Source organism: Chrysemys picta, chromosome 2 (genome assembly GCF_011386835.1).
Source record: "Chrysemys picta bellii isolate R12L10 chromosome 2, ASM1138683v2, whole genome shotgun sequence".
Taxonomy (NCBI): Eukaryota; Metazoa; Chordata; order Testudines; family Emydidae; genus Chrysemys; species Chrysemys picta.
The window spans coordinates 288675046-288692659 of NC_088792.1; the positions used below are offsets into that span (position 1 = coordinate 288675046).

The 17614-nt window shown below is 59.4% G+C and overlaps 1 protein-coding gene across 2 annotated transcripts; it reads left to right on the forward strand.

Moving 5' to 3' along the window:
* The first annotated feature begins 7079 nt into the window (after positions 1-7079).
* On the forward strand, positions 7080-17235 carry LOC135981052 (uncharacterized). 2 transcript variants are annotated; one of them, XM_065582249.1, is made up of 3 exons: positions 7080-15696; positions 16156-16209; positions 16686-17235. In XM_065582249.1, exon 1 carries the CDS (start codon positions 8026-8028, stop codon positions 12892-12894), a length of 4869 nt encoding a protein of 1622 aa, XP_065438321.1. In that variant the 5' UTR covers positions 7080-8025; the 3' UTR covers positions 12895-15696; positions 16156-16209; positions 16686-17235. The 2 variants fall into 2 exon arrangements, with proteins under 2 accessions (XP_065438321.1, XP_065438320.1); XM_065582248.1 differs by lacking the exon at positions 16156-16209.
* Positions 17236-17614: the final 379 nt, after the last annotated feature.

Consider the following 17614-nt stretch of genomic DNA (forward strand, 5'->3'; position numbering starts at 1 on the left):
CAGGCCTCCTGGGACAGGCAGAGGGTGGCGGGAATGCCAGGCGTATGAGGTCCCTGAGGTCCCTTGCCCTGGGGTGCACACGGGCACTTCCCCCTCCCCCAGGAATCACGCACATGGTGGAACAGGGATCAGAGCCCGCCCATGTCTCTGTCTCACAAACACGCCCAGACACACGCAGGTGCGTGCTCCACAACGCCAGCCCCAGGGAACCCCGGTGAAACAGCCCAGCAGGCTGATGTGTGTCGCCGCTCCCTACCGCAGGTTTCCTGGGACCTGGTGGCTCTTGGACTAGTGCCGCTGGGGCTCCCGCTGGCTGCGCAGCGTGGGGTTCTCTAGCGCACGTTGGAGCGACCTGGGTCCCTTCGCGCTTCGCTCCTCCAGAACCGAGCTGTCCGTGGGGCCCAGGACAGAAATACAAGGGTTAAAGCCAGACCCCGTGAGCTCATCTGCCTGGCTAGTAACATCACCCTGCCTCGGGAATTGCCCTCTCTACTAGTCCAGCTCTGGGCTCCCCTCTTCCCGCTATGAAAGGGCAAAGGAGATGCTGATTATTAATGATCATGATTAGTTCTTGTGCCTGGAGCCTCCTCAGGCCCTGTAAGAACCCACCTGTGGGAGAGCCTGCAGTGTCTCTTTGAGAGAGAGGGGAGGGGGGCCAGGAGCCACAGATCAGCACAGCCCCCCCACGCGCACACACACGCACAGTGAACTTGTGCATGGAAGGCTCCCTTGGCATTACCCCTCCACTCTCCGGTGGAGCGGCAGAGGGAGGCTCGCATGAGCCCAGGGCACAGCTTGGCGAAGGGCTCCGTCTCCGTCCATGTAGCTGTGGTGGCTGCGAGGTCGCTTTTCCCGCTGGGACGTGTGCCGGGGCAGGGCATGGCCCAAGCAGGCAGCTCCTGTGTGATCACTGGACAGGCCACCTGCCCCGGGGGTCTGCCCAGGCCTGGCCTGCCCCCAGACTCACCCCGCATGCCTGCTTCTCAGCCAGAGCGCTGAGCAGGTACCTTGTGCTGCATCGAGCGGGGGCAGTGTGAGAATCCCTGCGGTACGGGGGTGCGGGGAGAGGCACAGACAGAACACCTGGCTCCCCCATTCTGGTCTAGAGCGAGGGCTTGGAGTCAGGACTCCTGGGTTCTAGTCACGTCTCTGGAGGGGAAGGTGTTCTAGTGGGTACAGAGGGGCGGCTGGGCACCAGGACTCCTGGGTTCTAGTCACGTCTCTGGAGGGGAAGGCGTTCTAGTGGGTACAGAGGGGCGGCTGGGCACCAGGACTCCTGGGTTCTACACATGTCGCTGCCACCAACTCACTGTGTGGCTCCGGGAGAGTTGTGGTCCTGCTCTGTGCCTCAGTTTCCCCATCTGTAAAACTGCCGCACCTCGTGGGAGGCCTGAGGCGGAATTAGCCAACGTTTGCCAAGCCTCTGGTGGCCCTGCGTGGAAGCTGCACCAGGCACATACGGTGTGTTACGCTGCCTGATCCCAGAGCCCACCCTGCAGTCCAGCCTTTGGGCTACAGTGGGCTGGCACGACGCCCGCTCAGCAGTTCAGTTCATGGTCCCCTGCTCCTGCGCAGCTGTGGTGTCTGACTGATCTCAGAGGCACCCAGGCACCTGAGACTGGCCTGGGGTTTTCCCCTTCGAGTGCAGCTCTCTAGCACTTCCTCCTGGGACGTTCCCAACCCCACGGAGCAGGAATCTCAGCCCTCGCTCCGCCCAGGCTTTGTGCTTGGCAGGGGTGAGCACAGTCTGGCCCAGGGCCCAGCTGCAGCCACAAAACCTCTGGCTGAAACACTTTCCCACAGCACAGCCGGGTCTGTGCTCCGCATTGGCAGGGGGCCAAAGTCAGGAGAGGGGCCCTGGGGCATCCAGGCCAGGCTGAGCGAACGCAGGGCGCTGGCGTTACGCACTGGCTTTGGCAGTGTGCACTGGCGCCCTCTCGGGGCTGGGCTGGCAGAGGGGATAAGGGATGTACTACTAGTAGCAGCTGAGGGAGATCCCCTGGAACTCAAGTGACAGGCCCTGTGATTTGGAGCCAAGCCCCCACCCCTGCCCTGCTGCAGGCCCCCTGCCGCCTCTGGGCTCACTGCACACCAGGCTCAGATCCCCGCTCCCCGTCCACCCCAGGCAGACACCTCTCCCCCATCTGCTATCCCCCTCACTGACCCCTTCCTCTCCGGTCCCCAGGCCAGCACCCCAGCCACCTCGCCCCCAGGGCCTGCCCCCATTCTCCCTTCCAGCCACAGGGCCCGGGCCCAGGTTCTCCAAGGCCCTGTGTGTGGCTCTCTCTGACCCGCCTCCCTGGGCAGCCCTGGGCCGCGGCCAGCTCCAGCTCCTGTCTGGCTCCTCGGCGGAGCCACATTGTCTCTGTGCAGCCTGCCTGCCCACAGACAATGAGCCCCGTCTCGGGCCCCATGGCTGGCAGCCTCGCTGGGGCTGGGGACGTGGTGCCCTTCCCGCTGCGCCTGGCCCTGCGAATTACGGCGTGAATGGCTGGGGACAAGCCAGCTGCACAGGGCCCTGGAAAGCTCAGGCAGGGACAAGCGGGGGCCCCTTCCCTGGCTCCCCACCCCCCATTCCAGGATCCAACTCAGCCCTACCCGGCCTGGAGCTCATCTGGCCCCGGCCAGAGCCAGAGCCCTGCCTGCCTGTCCTCACAATCCCACCCTGCGGTGCAGGAGCCTTCTCCTCCGCAGCCCCAGGGGTGAGGCCAGCCCAGGGCGGCAAACTCCTGAGGACGCAGCTCAGAGCCAGAACAAAGCGACCGGAACCGACTGCCTCAGCATGGACCCAGCTGCAGGGGCAATTAACCCTCTCACTGGGGCGCGTTCCAAAGGGGGGGCACAGGGCAGGGGAGGTGCCATCAGGATGGGGGGAGGCGCTGGGCACGCAGAGACAGCACCCCAGTGGCCAGGCCGGGCAATGGCTACATGAAGTGCCATCTAGGCTGCGCATTGGGGAGTTGCTGCTACGTGTCCTCTGGGGCAGAAGCCTTTTCCGAGCAGCCCCCTTGCTGGGTGTGTGGCCCTATCTCTGCACAGAGGGTGGTGACCCTTAGCCCCACCTCCCGGGGCAAAGAGAACATTTGTTTACTGCAGTTACAAATCCTGCCCCGAGCCCCTGCGGATGGGCGTGTCCAACAGGCCAAGGACTGTTTAGGAGTCTTTTTCTTCCCCTTTGGTTCTGAAATGGTTTTTTTTTTAATGATCATGCACAGTCTGTAACCAGGACCAGAGGACAGGTGAGACTCAGCCCCAGATCTCAGCCATGGCCCCACGGCCGGGTGGGTGTCTCTGCAGTGAGAAAGTTAACATTGGATCATCATTAGGTTTCAGAGTTAACGCCCACTGTTCAGCGCTCTCCTTTCCGACTCCCTGCCTGCAGGCGCCGTGAGGCTGGGAGGTTGTACTCGAACAAGGGCTGCTGCTCCCCAGAACGGCTGCACCCCGAACGAAGCGTTTGCTTGACTCTGCCAATAGTGCTGCTGGCACTTGGGCCAGCCTCGTGCCTGGAGAGCAGTGGTACTGCCCCACTTGGGAAAGGGCCCAGGGACAGACTCCGGCAGGCGGTCATTTCAGAAACATTTTGGGGGCGGGTTGCAAAGCTGCATCTGTGAGTGTCATTCTGGGGGAAGCCGTAATGGAGCATGCAGACCTCTGACAAGCTGGGGGAGCAGCTGCCCCCCTTACCCGATAGCAGATGATGCCTCTGATTCTGGGGGTACTCGGTGTGGATTCCCCCCAGACAGTCGGTGTGGGGTCGGTTACTATAACAGCGGCCGGAGCCTACCCAGACAGGGGCGGATGTTTGCTCTACCACATGAGATGAGCCCTGGGTGGGACGAAGGGGCAGCTCCGCGCCACAGGATAAATCAGCCCCTGCCTCCCCTCCAGAAGAGCTTCGCTCTGTGGCCTGACCCTTCGTCTCCCTGGGCCTCGGGGGCTAGCAGGGGCCGTGAGGCTACTTGGGTCCCAAGAGCGGCTCATTTTCCCCATGGTTACACCCCCTGGAGCTCCTCTGCTCTGTTGTCCCCTTAGTTGTTACTGAGTGACAGAAAATGGAACATCGTCAACCCAGGTGGGACTTGAACCCACCATCCCTAGCTCTGGAGGCTGGTGCCTTAGCCATTAGGCCACTGGACCTGCGTAGTGTGTTAGGTTTACGCTGCCTGACAATGGGGAAGGCTGTTGAGTCAGGTGACCATTTTTCCCTCTGCTGAATACGGGACACCCAGTAAAACTATTCGTATTCAAGCGAGTTCAACAGCCATCGATCAGAACCAGGCAGTGCAAACATTCAAATTAACATCAAATTGACGGAGTCCCTGTTCAAAAGAAGTACTGCGGAGTTGGATTCTTTCTATTTACCTTCTGATCTTTAAGGCTTTAGGGTTTACACAGGGAGGGGTGACACACCCCCCCCAGCCCCCACATACACACACGGAGAGATGACACAAAATGGCGGGGGCTGACTGACCAAGCCAATGCTCCCTGCCCGGCGCTCTCTGCCCTCCATGCTCTCTGCCTTCCCAGGACGGACCTGCCTCTCCTGGTACCTGGCGCAGTGTCTTCCCAAGGCAACGTGTGTGTGTGTGTGGGGGGGGGAACAGCACACAGGGTCACATGGCCCCCTCCCCAGATTTCTGCCAGGGTTCACACCAGAATGTGGCCAGCAGCCACTGTGCGGGAGGGAAGGGACGGGAGCTGCTTCCAGTCACGACGGAGGGCCTGGCCCGTGTCTTTGCAGAGCTCATCTCTTCCCCACCCCTACTCCCCTGGAGAGCCCCCGATCCCCCTGGACCTTCTCCCAGTCCCACAGCGAGCAGACCCTGCCCCCCTCCCTTTCCCAGCTGCTCTGTGTAGCTGAATCCTGCTTGTTCCTCCGGCTTGGGCCTGGGGGGCCAGAGATCAGCGGCGAGGGCAGGGCAGCCACCTGATGGTGCCACGCTGGCAGGGCAGCCAGTGCGCCGGGCCAAGAGTCGGCTCCCAGATGGGTTTATGAGCCTCCCTCTCGGTCCCGGGGAGAGTGCAGACGTCAGCTGGTCTCCTAACAGCAGCTGATGGGAGTGGGCAAAGGGCAGCTGGGGCGGGTGGCACAGGCAGGGTGAGCTGGGTGGCAGAGCCTGTGTGGGAGGCTGCGGGCTCCTGCTGCCCTCGGTAACGGCAGGGAGAACACAGGGGGCCACGCTCCAGCCCCTGGCCTTGCCGTGGGTCTAGGGGGTGCAGTGAACATTGATCCCCCAGGGAGTACAGGGCTCCCCCCAGGGCTGGCTCGCTGCTTGGGGCTGCCTCACAGAGCAGCACGAAGGAGCTCGTTTCCTGGTGATGGGGGCACTGGGGGAGCGTGGGACTGGGAACGTGCATATCCGGCCCCAGAGACACGCACACAAGGCACGCGGTGGTGAGCGGTCAGCCAGCTGTGGTTGGCGTTTTAAGGCAGCTCATATGCCAAGATGATGGGTCCCGTCCCAGCGTGGCTGGCCCTGTCGGGGGCACGGTGCTCAGCCCCTCCCCCCCCCCGTGACGCAGCCCACTCGCCTCCCCAGGTGGGGAAATGAAGGTCATGTGGCCAGATCAGGCATTTCTGGGTAGACAAGGGTGAGGGGCTGGGTGAAGCAGGGGGCTGAGCTGGGAGCAGGAAGTAGCCTGAAGGGGTGCTGGCGCTGCCTGGCTTGGTGTCCCATCCCAGCCCTGGCAGGCGCACTGCACCCAGCACAGGAGCCTGGGAGCATGGGCTGCTGTCAGGGAGGTTTGGTTCTGAGTTCTGACTTCCAGCACGGGGGGGCAGCTCAAAGAGAGGTGCCCGGCACCAGCCCCTTCACCGAGAGGGAAGGGTTTGGACTGGGGACTGGAGATGGGGGCTGAGACCTGTGCAAAACTCCATCAGTTAGACCAGGGTGGGAATCTCGCTTTCAATAGTGTGGAAAGAGACGTGCGGCCCAGGAAGGCTGTGAGAGAGGGGTGCACCTCATGTCACGCAGGAGTGCACTACAGGCCCCTAGCAATGCCCGGGGGGGCAGGTGACATGCCCTGGGCAGGGGATCTCGCTGGCTCACCAGAGGGGTGTCACGGAGTGTGGGGGAGTCAGGGCCCTGCCCCTCTTCCTGCGATTCCCCGTGACTCTCAGCCAGCCAGTAACACAGAAGGTTTATTAGATGACAGGAAGACAGTCCCAAGCAGAGCGTGTAGGTACAACCAGGACCCCTCAATCAAGTCCTTCTGGGGGGGGGGTTAGGGAGCTTAGACCCCAGCTTTGGGGTTCCCTGCGTTCCTCCACCCAGCCCAAACTGAAAAACAAAAACTCCTCCAGCACCTCTCTCCCCCTCCCCCCAGCTCCTTTGTCCAGTCTCCCGGGCAGAAGGTGTCACTTCTCCCAACCCCGCTCCTGGCTCAGGTTACGGCTCAGGTAGCTTCCTTCAAGGGAAGTCCCCCATCCCCAATGCAACCCCCCTGCAACATTCCCAGGTCAAATCCGCCCGCTCCCTGCTCCGTCACAAGGGGGTAGTAAAGGAACCACAGTGCCTGTGGTAGAGGGGTAGGCGGCCATCATCTGTCTGGCATGGCCCTCTGGCTGTGCGGGGCTGGTGAGTGCCCGGTTGCTAACAGGCTGCCCCTCCAGCACCACGATCCACCTCTGAGTGGCAGCTCAGGGCCCAGTCACAACACAGGAGACTGAACATCTCCAGTGCTGTGATTTCACAAGGGCTGGGGCTGTGTGTTGTCTGCATCGTTGCTGGCGTTAGCTCCTGATGGGTCCGAGTAGCTCTCAGACGTGGGACCATGAGATGGGGTTACAGGACGCGCAGGGGAGGGCGATGCAGGCCAGGCCTGTGCTCCCCAGGACCCGGGAAGGAAGCAACTGACCCGGGGGAGTCACAGATTCACGGACCCCCACGGCCATCCCGTCCCGTCCCCCAGGCTGGAGACTCTCGCCCGGACGCTGGATTCAAGCAGAGCATAGGGAAGCTCTCGCACCTCACCCTCCCGGCTCCGAGCCAGGGTGAATCTGCCCCTGCCCGGGGAGAGCTGCTCCAGCGTTTCATGACCCCCCCAGCCAGGAAGCTGCTGCTGACTTCAAGGTTACAGCTGCCGGCTGTTGGACCTTGTTCTGCCTGTGTCAGCAGGCGGCAAACCCTCCCACTCGCTAGCAGCGCGTCCCACGTGTGAGCGCCGAGGCGCTGCTCAGCCTCTTCCAGAAGCTCCTAATGCCCCCACTTCTCCTGCCTGTAACGATGCTGCCTTTGGGGGGACACGTCTGAGAGCGTCAGTGTGACGGAGCAGGGAGCAGGGCAGATTTGACCTGGGAATGTTGCAGGGGGGTTGCAGTGGGGATGTGGGACTTCCCTTGAAGGAAGCTACCTGAGCTGTAACCTGAGCCAGGAACGGGGGTGGGGAGAATTAACACTTTCTGCCCGGGAGACTGAACAAAGGAGAGGAGCAGCGGGAGGAGTTGGGAGTTAGTTTCGGTTGGGGCTGGGTGGTGCAACGCAGGGAACCCCAAGCTGGGGTCTAAGCTCCCTGAACCTCCCAGAGGGACCTAATTGAGGGGGTCTGGTCGTACCGACACGCTCTGCTTGAGACTGTGTTCCTGTCCTTAAATAAACCTTCTGCTTTACTGGCTGGTTGAGAGTCGCAGTGAATCTCGGGAAGAGGGGTGCAGGGCCCTAACTCCCCCACAATCCGCAACAACTGGTGGCAGCGGTGGGATCTACTGCACCCCGTGGACGGCGCTTCCTGCAGTAAGTGACTGGGGAGCAGTAAAACGAAGGGGGATTGACGGGGACCAGGCACGCTGAAGAGTGGGAGAGAGACGGTTATTACCCCTGGGAGTGTGTGACCAGCGAGAAGGACTTTTGCAGTAACAGGGTCCCCCGGGGGGATCGCAGCGAGTGGTCCCAGGGGCGGAGGAGCCTGCAGCTCGACCCTGGCAGAGAGGTGGTGACCTCGAGAAGGGCTGGCACACTAGGGGTCCCCCTGGGAACTGTGGGGAGCTGTGAGCACACAGGCCGGTGAGTGGCCAGCAGGAAGATGTATGCCAAGCGGCTTAAGAGCGACCTGGTGGAGCTGTGCAAGCAGAGGCGGCTGCGCATTGGGAGGCTCACCAAAGAACAGCTCATTGCCCAGCTGGAGGCGGAAGATCGCGCGAATGAACTGATCCCTGTGTCTCAGGGAAGCAGCCTGGCAAATGCAGCGCAGGCACCAGTGTCTGTCCCAGCTGGGAGTGGTCAGCCGGCTGCTGAGGGCTTCCCGAGACCCCTCCTTCCTATGCCTAGGGGAAGGGTGGGGAGGAGCCCAGCAAATACCGAAGGCGCCGTGACCCCCCCGGCCAGCAGGGGGTCCCCCCGGCGAAGCTCGCCGGCCAGCAGAGGATCCTCCCGGCGACGTTCGGCATCCGGGGAGCGGAATTGGCTGGAATGGGAGAAAGAGCTAAAACTGAGGGAGCTGGAGGATCGTGAACAACAGAGACAGCATGAAGAGAGACAGCGTCAGCATGAACGGGAGGAGAATGAGAGACAGAGACAGGAGAATGAGAGACAGCATCAGCGCGAACTGGAACTGGCGAGATTGAAGGGCAGCGAACCCCCGGCTGCGGTGAGTGAGGGGGGACCCAGGACTGCACGGAGCTTTGATAAGTGCATCATGGCCCCATACAAGGAGGGGGAGGACATGGATGACTTCCTGGAGGCCTTTGAGACGGCCTGCGAGCTGCACCGGGTGGATCCCGCGGACAGACTCCGGGTCCTTACCCCCTTACTGGACCCCAAATCCGTGGCATTGTACCGCCAACTGGGAGAGGCAGAGAAAGGGGACTACGAACTATTCAAAAAGGCCCTGCTACGAGAGTTTGGGCTGACTCCTGAGATGTACCGGGAAAGGTTCCGGAGTCAAGATAAAACCCCTGAGATCTCATATTTGCAACTAGCCGTCCGCATGGAAAGATACGCCAGCAAGTGGGCTGGTGGGGCCCAGACGAAGGAGGACCTGATTAAACTGCTGGTACTGGAGCAATTGTATGGGCGGTGCCCATCCGACCTGAGGCTGTGGTTGGTGGACAGAAAGCCAGAGAACCCGCGACACGCCGGGCAGCTGGCTGATGAGTTTGTAAAGAGCCGGTCAGGGGGTGGCAGGGAGGAGCCCCAAAGGAACAGGCCCGCCGCGATGCAGAGAGAGAGTCACCCTGGGACCTCCCAAAGGGGGAATATGGGGAATCCCCTCCCACGGGGAAGGCCCAGCATCAGGGACAACCGACCGGCTCGAGGGGACCCACGGGACCTGAGCTGCTATTACTGCGGCCGAAGAGGCCACGTTCGGGCCCAGTGCCCCAAGCTCAAGGACAGACTGAGCAGACCGAACCCGCACCGGGTTAACTTGGTAGAGGCCCAGACGGACGAGGGGCAGGCTTCCCACGCAAGAGGGGCTGACAGCTTATCAACTGCTCAAGAGAGAGAAGGGCCCCCGGCCAGCTTCTCTGGGGGGCCAGATGCTCCGGATTCAAAGTTCTCCGTTTACAGGGTTGGCGCGGGGCTGTCCCTGCGGAGCGAGTGCCTTGTTCCCCTGGAGGTGGATGGGAAGAAAGTTTATGGATACTGGGACACGGGCGCAGAGGTGACACTGGCCCGGCCCGAGGTGGTGGCCCCAGATCGGGTGGTGCCCAACACCTTCCTGACCCTGACCGGGGTGGGCGGGACCCCATTCAAGGTTCCCGTAGCGAGGGTACACCTGAAATGGGGGGCCAAGGAGGGCCCCAAAGACGTGGGAGTGCACCACCATTTGCCCACTGAGGTGTTGATGGGGGGGGACCTAGAGGACTGGCCAAGCAGCCCCCAGACCGCCTTAGTCGTGACCCGTAGCCAGAGCCGGCGAGGGGCACTACGCCCTGACCTTGGGAAGGATGTCCCACCGGAGGCACCGAACCCTTCCCGGGTGGGGAGGGAACACCCAAGGACAGGCCGCGGGGTGGCTGGGGCTTCCGACCCAGCCGACGAGAGGGAGCAGGTCCCCATCCCTTCCTCAGCCGCCGAGTTCCAGGCCGAGTTGCAGAAGGACCCCTCCCTGCGGAAGCTAAGGGGCCTGGCTGACCTCAGTGTGGGACAGACCATGAGGAGAGGATGCAAGGAGAGGTTCCTGTGGGAGAAGGGGTTCCTGTACCGAGAGTGGGCTCCCCCGGGGGAAGTGGAGTCGTGGGGGATCAGGAGGCAGCTGGTGGTTCCCCAGAAGTTTCGCCACAAGCTACTGTACCTGGCCCATGACATCCCTCTCGCAGGGCACCAGGGGATCCGGCGCACCAGGCAGAGGCTGCTACAGAACTTTTACTGGCCCGGGGTCTTCACCAACGTCCGGCAGTACTGCCGATCCTGTGACCCCTGCCAGAGGGTGGGGAAGGCCCGGGACAAGGGGAAGGCAGCATTGAGACCTTTGCCCATCATAGAGGAGCCTTTCCAGAAGGTGGCCATGGACATAGTGGGACCTCTCAGCAAGACGACCCGGTCTGGGAAGAAATACATCCTGGTGGTGGTAGATTTCGCCACCCGCTACCCCGAGGCAGTGCCCTTATCGTCCATTGAAGCAGACACTGTGGCGGATGCGCTGCTGACCATTTTCAGCCGAGTGGGGTTCCCCAAGGAAGTCTTGACGGACCAAGGGTCCAACTTCATGTCGGCCCTACTCCGGTGCTTGTGGGAGAGATGTGGGGTCCGGCACAACTGGGCCTCAGCATATCACCCCCAATCCAACGGGCTGGTGGAGAGGTTCAATGGGACGCTAAAAATGATGCTGAAAACATTTATGAATCAGCACCCGCAGGACTGGGACAAGTACTTACCTCACCTGCTGTTTGCGTACAGGGAGGTACCCCAGGAGTCTACCGGGTTTTCGCCTTTCGAACTGCTATATGGAAGGCGGGTAAGGGGGCCCCTGGACCTGATGAGAGACGAATGGGAGGGGAATGCCACTCCTGACGGAGAGTCGGTGGTGGAGTATGTCCTGACCTTCCGGGAACGACTTGCCGAGCTCATGGGCCTGGCCAGGGAGAATCTGGCCAGAGCCCAGAGGAAGCAGAAGGTCTGGTATGACCGCACAGCACGGGCCCGCGCCTTCGCCACTGGGGATCAGGTGATGGTCCTCATCCCCGTGAGGAAAAACAAACTCCAGGCCGCCTGGGAAGGGCCCTTCAAGGTTGTCAAGCAACTAAACGAGGTAAACTATGTGGTGGAGCTGTCGAACCGGGCACACCACCACCGGGTGTACCATGTGAATATGATGAAGCCATATTATGACAGGGGGAATATGGTGTTGGCCGTGTGTGGACAGTGGGAGGGGCAGGGAGATGACCCTTTAGTAGATCTATTCCCTGGGACAAGAGTTGGCTTCCCCCTGGAAGCAATTCCCCTCTCTGATCGGCTAACCCCTGCCCAGCGAGCTGAGATCGGAGGGGTGCTGCATCTGTACCAGCAGCTGTTTTCCAACCAGCCTGGACGCACTAATCTAACTGTCCACCGGGTGCAGACAGGATCGCACCCGCCTATAAAATGCTCCCCCTTCCGAGCCACAGGGAAAACTGCTCAGGACCTGGAAAGAGAGGTCAATGACATGCTGGCTTTGGGGGTGATCCAGCCGTCTTCCAGCCCTTGGGCCTCGCCGGTGGTGCTGGTCCCCAAAAAGGACGGGTCGATCCGGTTCTGTGTGGACTATCGGAAGCTCAATGCCATCACTGTAGCCGATGCCTACCCCATGCCCAGGCCGGACGAGCTCCTAGACAAGCTGGGAGGTGCTCGGTACCTTACCACCATGGATCTTACAAAGGGCTATTGGCAAGTGCCGCTGGATGCAGATGCCAGGCTGAAATCGGCCTTTGTCACCCCTCTGGGGCTCTATGAGTTCCTGACCCTGCCCTTCGGCCTCAAGGGAGCGCCGGCCACCTTCCAGCGCCTGGTGGATCAGCTACTGAGGGGGATGGAGAGTTTTGCCGTGGCGTATATCGATGACATCTGTGTCTTTAGCCAGACCTGGGAGGACCACATATCCCAGGTTAGACAAGTGCTGGACCGACTCCAGAAGGCTGGGCTGACCGTAAAACCGGAGAAGTGCAAGGTGGGGATGGCTGAGGTATCCTACCTAGGCCACCGGGTGGGAAGCGGCTGCCTAAAGCCGGAACCAGCCAAAGTGGAGGTGATCAGAGACTGGCCCGCTCCTCAAACCAAAAAGCAGGTCCAAGCCTTTATTGGGATGGCAGGGTACTATCGGAGGTTCGTGCCCCACTTTAGCGCCATAGCCGCCCCCATCACTGAGCTGTGCAAGAAGGGGAAGCCAGACAAAGTGGTCTGGACCGAGGAGTGCCAGGAGGCTCTCCGGGCGCTGAAGGAGGCTCTGGTCAGTGGCCCAGTTCTGGCAAACCCAGACTTTGACAAGCCCTTTATGGTGTTCACCGACGCCTCAGACACAGGACTGGGGGCGGTGTTAATGCAGGAGGATGAAAAGGGGGAGAGACACCCCATCGTGTACCTGAGCAAGAAGTTACTACCCCGGGAGCAGAACTACGCGGCCATCGAGAAGGAATGCCTGGCCATGGTGTGGGCCCTCAAGAAACTAGAGCCATATCTCTTTGGGCGTCACTTCACCGTGCACACCGACCACTCTCCCCTGACCTGGCTGCACCAGATGAAAGGAGCCAACGCCAAGCTCCTGAGATGGAGCCTGCTCCTGCAGGATTATGACATGGACGTGGTCCATGTGAAGGGACGTGACAACCTGATAGCGGACGCGTTGTCCCGGAGAGGGAGCCCTGAACTTCCCCAGGTCACTGGTCAGAGTGACCCCGCTCAGTTCAGTCTCGAAGGGGGGAGAGATGTGACGGAGCAGGGAACCTTAAATAAACCTTCTGCTTTACTGGCTGGTTGAGAGTCGCAGTGAATCTCGGGAAGAGGGGTGCAGGGCCCTAACTCCCCCACAATCCGCAACAGTCAGCTCTGGACAAATTGCTCAGAGCAGGGCTGGGGAGGCGGCGCCGAGCCCGCTGAGCAGCCCACTTTGCCTAAGGGCAAAGGGCCGTGGGCGGGGCAGCAGGCAGAAGCCACGCAGCGGGCGAGGCTGGTGGGAATTTGCCCTCCTGAGGGCAGCCGAGGGCAGGGACCTCCAGGAGAAAGGCCTGCGGGGCAAGGTCTCTGCAGAGCTGCTCGGGGGCTGAGTCAGCCGGGCCCATCCCGGGAGGTGCTGAGTGGGGCTGTTTGTGTCTCGCTGCTGGAATGAGGAACCCAGAACAGTGAAGGTTCAAGGCCGAGGAGGGTAATTTACCGTCTCACCTGCCCTGGCCCCACTCGGTCCCCGCTGATACAGGGCTGGAACAACGCTGGTCTAAGCCGGGGCTCTGCACCCCTGGGACGGCACCAGCCCGGCCATGGCCAGGGGCACCCAGCTGCTGCCCAGGCCCCCTCTCGCTGGGCTGGCCAGACTCGCCCCTTATGGTGGGCTGCTGCCCCCAGCGCTCAGATCCCACAGCGACAGGTGCTGCAAAGACACGGAGCTGAGCCCTGCGGCTCCTGGATCTCAGCCGGTTCGACCTGTTCACCCGCCCGCTGCAGCCAGCTCCTCGGGGGAGATGAACCAAGAGAAAGGCAAACAGCAAAGCGCCTTGTTTGCCTGCCCTGTGTGAGGTGCTGGCAAAGGCCTGTTCCGGGTCTCAGCTCCCCCGGCCCCCAGCACAATGTGTTCCAGGGCTTCGGGGGGGGCCTCGTTTTAATTGCTATAGTGGCAAGAGGGGGGGCTGCGGGTTGGGATCGTGGAGTATCTGCAGAGCTGGGGTGTGGGGAGCGCAGGGCCGAGCAGGCAGGGGCTCAGGGCCAGGACTGTGGGGCGCTGGCAGAACTGGGCGGGGGGGGGGGGGCAGGGCTTGGGCTAGCAGGGGGCTGTGGTTAAGAACATAAGAACGGCCACACTGGGTCAGACCAAAGGTCCAACTAGCCCAGTATCCTGTCTGCCGACAGTGGCCAATGCCAGGTGCCCCAGAGGGAATGAACAGAACAGGTAATCATCAAGTGATCCATCCCCTGTCACCCATTCCCAGTTCCTGGCAAACAGAGGCGAGACACCATCCCTGTCCGTCCTGGCTAATAGCCATTGATAGACCTATCCCCTGTGAACTTATCTAGTTCTTTTTTGAACCCTGTTATAGTCTTGGCCTTCAAAACATCCTCTGGCAAGGAGTTCCACAGGTTGACTGTGCATTGTGTGAAGAAATGCTTCCTTTTGTTTGTTTTAAACCTGCCTCCTATTAATTTCATTTGGTGACCCCTAGTTCTTGTGTTATGAAAAGGAGTAAATAACACTTCCTTATCTACTTTCTCCACACCAGTCAAGATTTTATAGACCTCTATCATATCCCCCCTTAGTTGTCTCTTTTCCAAGCTGAAAAGTCCCAGTCTCATTAATCTCTCTTCATATGGAAGCAGTTCTATACCCCTCATCATTTTTGTTGCCCCTTTCTGAACCTTTTCCAATGCCAATATATCTTTTTTGAGATGGGGCGACCACATCCACCCGCAGTATTCAAGATGTGGGCGTACCATGGATTTATATAGAGGCAACATGATATTTTCTGTCTTATTATCTATCCCTTTCTTAATGATTCCCAGCATTCTGTTTGCTTGTTTGACTGCCGCTGCACATTGAGTGGATGTTTTCAGAGAACTATCCACAGTGACTCCAAGATCTTTCTTGAGTGGTAATAGCTAATTTAGGCCTGGTCTACACTAGGAGGTTATGTCGAATTTAGCAGTGTTAAATCGAATTAACCCTGCACCCGTCCACACAACGAAGCGATTTAGTTCGACATAGAGGTCTCTTAAATTCGATTTCTGTACTCCTCCCCGACGAGGGGAGTAGCGCTAAATTCGACATGGCCATGTCGAATTAGGATAGGTGTGGATGGAATTCAACGCTAATAACTCCGGGAGCTATCCCACAGTGCACCACTCTGTTGTCGCTCTGGACAGCAGTCCGAGCTCGGATGCTCTGACCAGCCACACAGGAAAAGCCCCGGGAAAATTTGAATTCCTTTTCCTGTCTGGGCAGTTTGAATCTCATTTCCTGTTTGGACATCGTGGCGAGCTCAGCAGCACTGGCAACGATGCAGAGCTCTCCAGCAGAGGTGACCATGCAATCGCTGAATAGAAAGAGGGCCCCAGCATGGACTGATCGGGAAGTCTTGGATCTGATCGCTGTGTGGGGGCGATGAGTCCGTGCTTTCGGAGCTGCGATCGAAAAGACAGAATGCGAAGATCTACGAGAAGATCTCAAAAGCCATGGCAGAGAGAGGATACAGCTGGGATGCAATGCAGTGCCGCGTGAAAATCAAGGAGCTGAGACAAGGCTACCAGAAGACCAAAGAGTCAAACGGACGCTCCGGATCCCAGCCCCAGACATGCCATTTCTACGAGGCTCTGCATTCCATTCTAGGTGCGGCCGCCACCAGTACCCCACCACTGACCGTGGACTCTGAGGATGGGATAGTGTCCACGGCCGCTTCCTCGGAGATGTTAGCGGACGGGGAAGATGAGGAAGGAGATGAGGAGGACGAGGCAGTCGGCAGCACTTACAACGCTGATTTCCCCGACAGCCAGGATCTCTTCATCACCCGCACAGAGATCCCCTACCAACCCTCCCCACGCGTTAACCCGGACCCTGAATCAGGGGAAGGATCAGTCGGTAAGTGTGTTAAACATGTAAACATTTATTTTGAACAGAACAGGAACATTAACAATGGGGTTTTCATAATTAGTTTGCCCTAGGCGGTTATCGTTTTAGTCCTTGGCAGTGCAACTACTGCAAAAGAATCTAACAATGTCCGGTTTATCATGATTACTTTGCCCTAGGCGCTCTAATTTTTAGTCCTTGCCAGCGCAGCTACTGGAAAATATGGTCTATATGTCCGGGAATAGAGCTGAAATCCTCATGGGACATCTCCACGAAGCTCTCCTGGAGGTAATTGGAAAGCCTTTGCATGAGGTTCCTGGGGAGAGTGGCCTTATTGTGTCCTCCGTGGTAGGAAACTTTTCCGCGCCAGGCTATCATCAATACTCTGGGATCATTGCCTTGCAGAGCATGGTGGCACACGGCCCTGTTTTTGCTGGCTTTCACGCAGCATGCGTTCTTTCTCTTTTTCAGAAATCCTTAGCAGAGTGATATCACTCATGGTGACCTGCTTTGAATTAGGGGAAGGTTAGTATTGGGACTGATTGCCTGTTCCTTTGCATAACTGTAACCGGTGGTTTACAGCCACGCGGTGGAGATGGGAGAGGGGCAGCATACAGGGATCTTTCCTGGGGACAGCCGCGAGTGGGTGGGACAGGGGCAGAGTTCATGCTTACCGGATTGCCGGCAGCAGGAACTGGCCAACGCTAGGAGCACTGCTTTGAACGTGAAAGGAGGGCACCGCTATAATTTAAGTTTTAAGCAGCCAAAAGTCTACGGCTTACCATGTCAGCCTGCTACCCGAATTCCGCTGTCCTGCCCCGCTTGTGTGATCTCCACTGCAAGACCCCAGGCACTGAATGCGAAGGCCGAAAATTCGACCTTGTCCTGAGTGCGCATGTAGTAGGTGCTGTGCATGGTCTTCTTCACAGAGAAAGACTATGTTCGTTGTTCACAAAAATGTATCTTTGTGAGGAATTCACTCCCTTTTCCCCATCCCACAGCTGCGAGTGTCTCCCGAGCTACCCCGGCATCCCCCTCCCAGAGGCTGGCGCAGATTAGGCGGAGAAAGAAAAGGACACAGGACGAGATGTTCTCCAAACTTATGGGCTGCTCCCGAGCCGAGGCGGCCCAGCAGACCCAGTGGAGGGAGAACATGTCGCAATACCAGCGAGCACACAGCGAACGGGAGGAGAGGTGGCGGCAGGAAGACCAGCAGGCGACTCAAACGCTGCTTGGACTAATGAGGGAGCAAACAGACACGCTCCGGCGCCTTGTGGATGTTCTGCAGGACCGGAGGCAGGAGGACAGAGCCCCGCTGCAGTCTATCTGTAACCGCGGTTCCCCGCCACAAAGTCCCATACCCCCCTCACCCAAAGTCCCAAGAAGGAGGGGCAGCAGGTGCCGTGAAAACTGTCACTCCACCCCTGCAGACTGCTCAAGTACCAGAAGGCTCTCATTCCCAAAAATTTGATAAGTCCTTTCCTTCCCGCTTCACCCAAGCCCCCGTCCCAGTTTCATCCCCTAAATGTGTAGTTGTTAATAAAAGATACGTTTCTGTTAATTACTGTTTCCGTCATGTTCTTTTAGAGGAGAGTGTGTTTGAAGGGGGGGAAGGGGGTTGGTAATTGGAGAGGACAGTCACCTTTACCAGGGTACAGACACGGGGGCAGGTTCAGCAGAAGGTCGCGCACACATTGCAGTCACCCTGGTCAGTCTGGGAGGTGGTTTTCATGTTCTGTGTGTGGGGGGGGCTATGTGACTTTGTGGCGGGGGAGGGCGATTAGAGATCTTATGCAGCGGTCCTTAGCCTGGATCACAGAGCCACACAGCAGGGGATCTGTAACCGTCCTCCCCCGCCACAAAGTCACATAGCCCCCACACACAGAGTCCCGAAAAGTAATAAAGAAAACGGTGTTCATTAACAAAGTTC

Bases quoted from the DNA above. Each gene is read 5' to 3' on its own strand.
- LOC135981052 (XM_065582249.1), top strand. From the start codon at position 8,026: ATGTATGCCAAGCGGCTTAAGAGCGACCTGGTGGAGCTGTGCAAGCAG.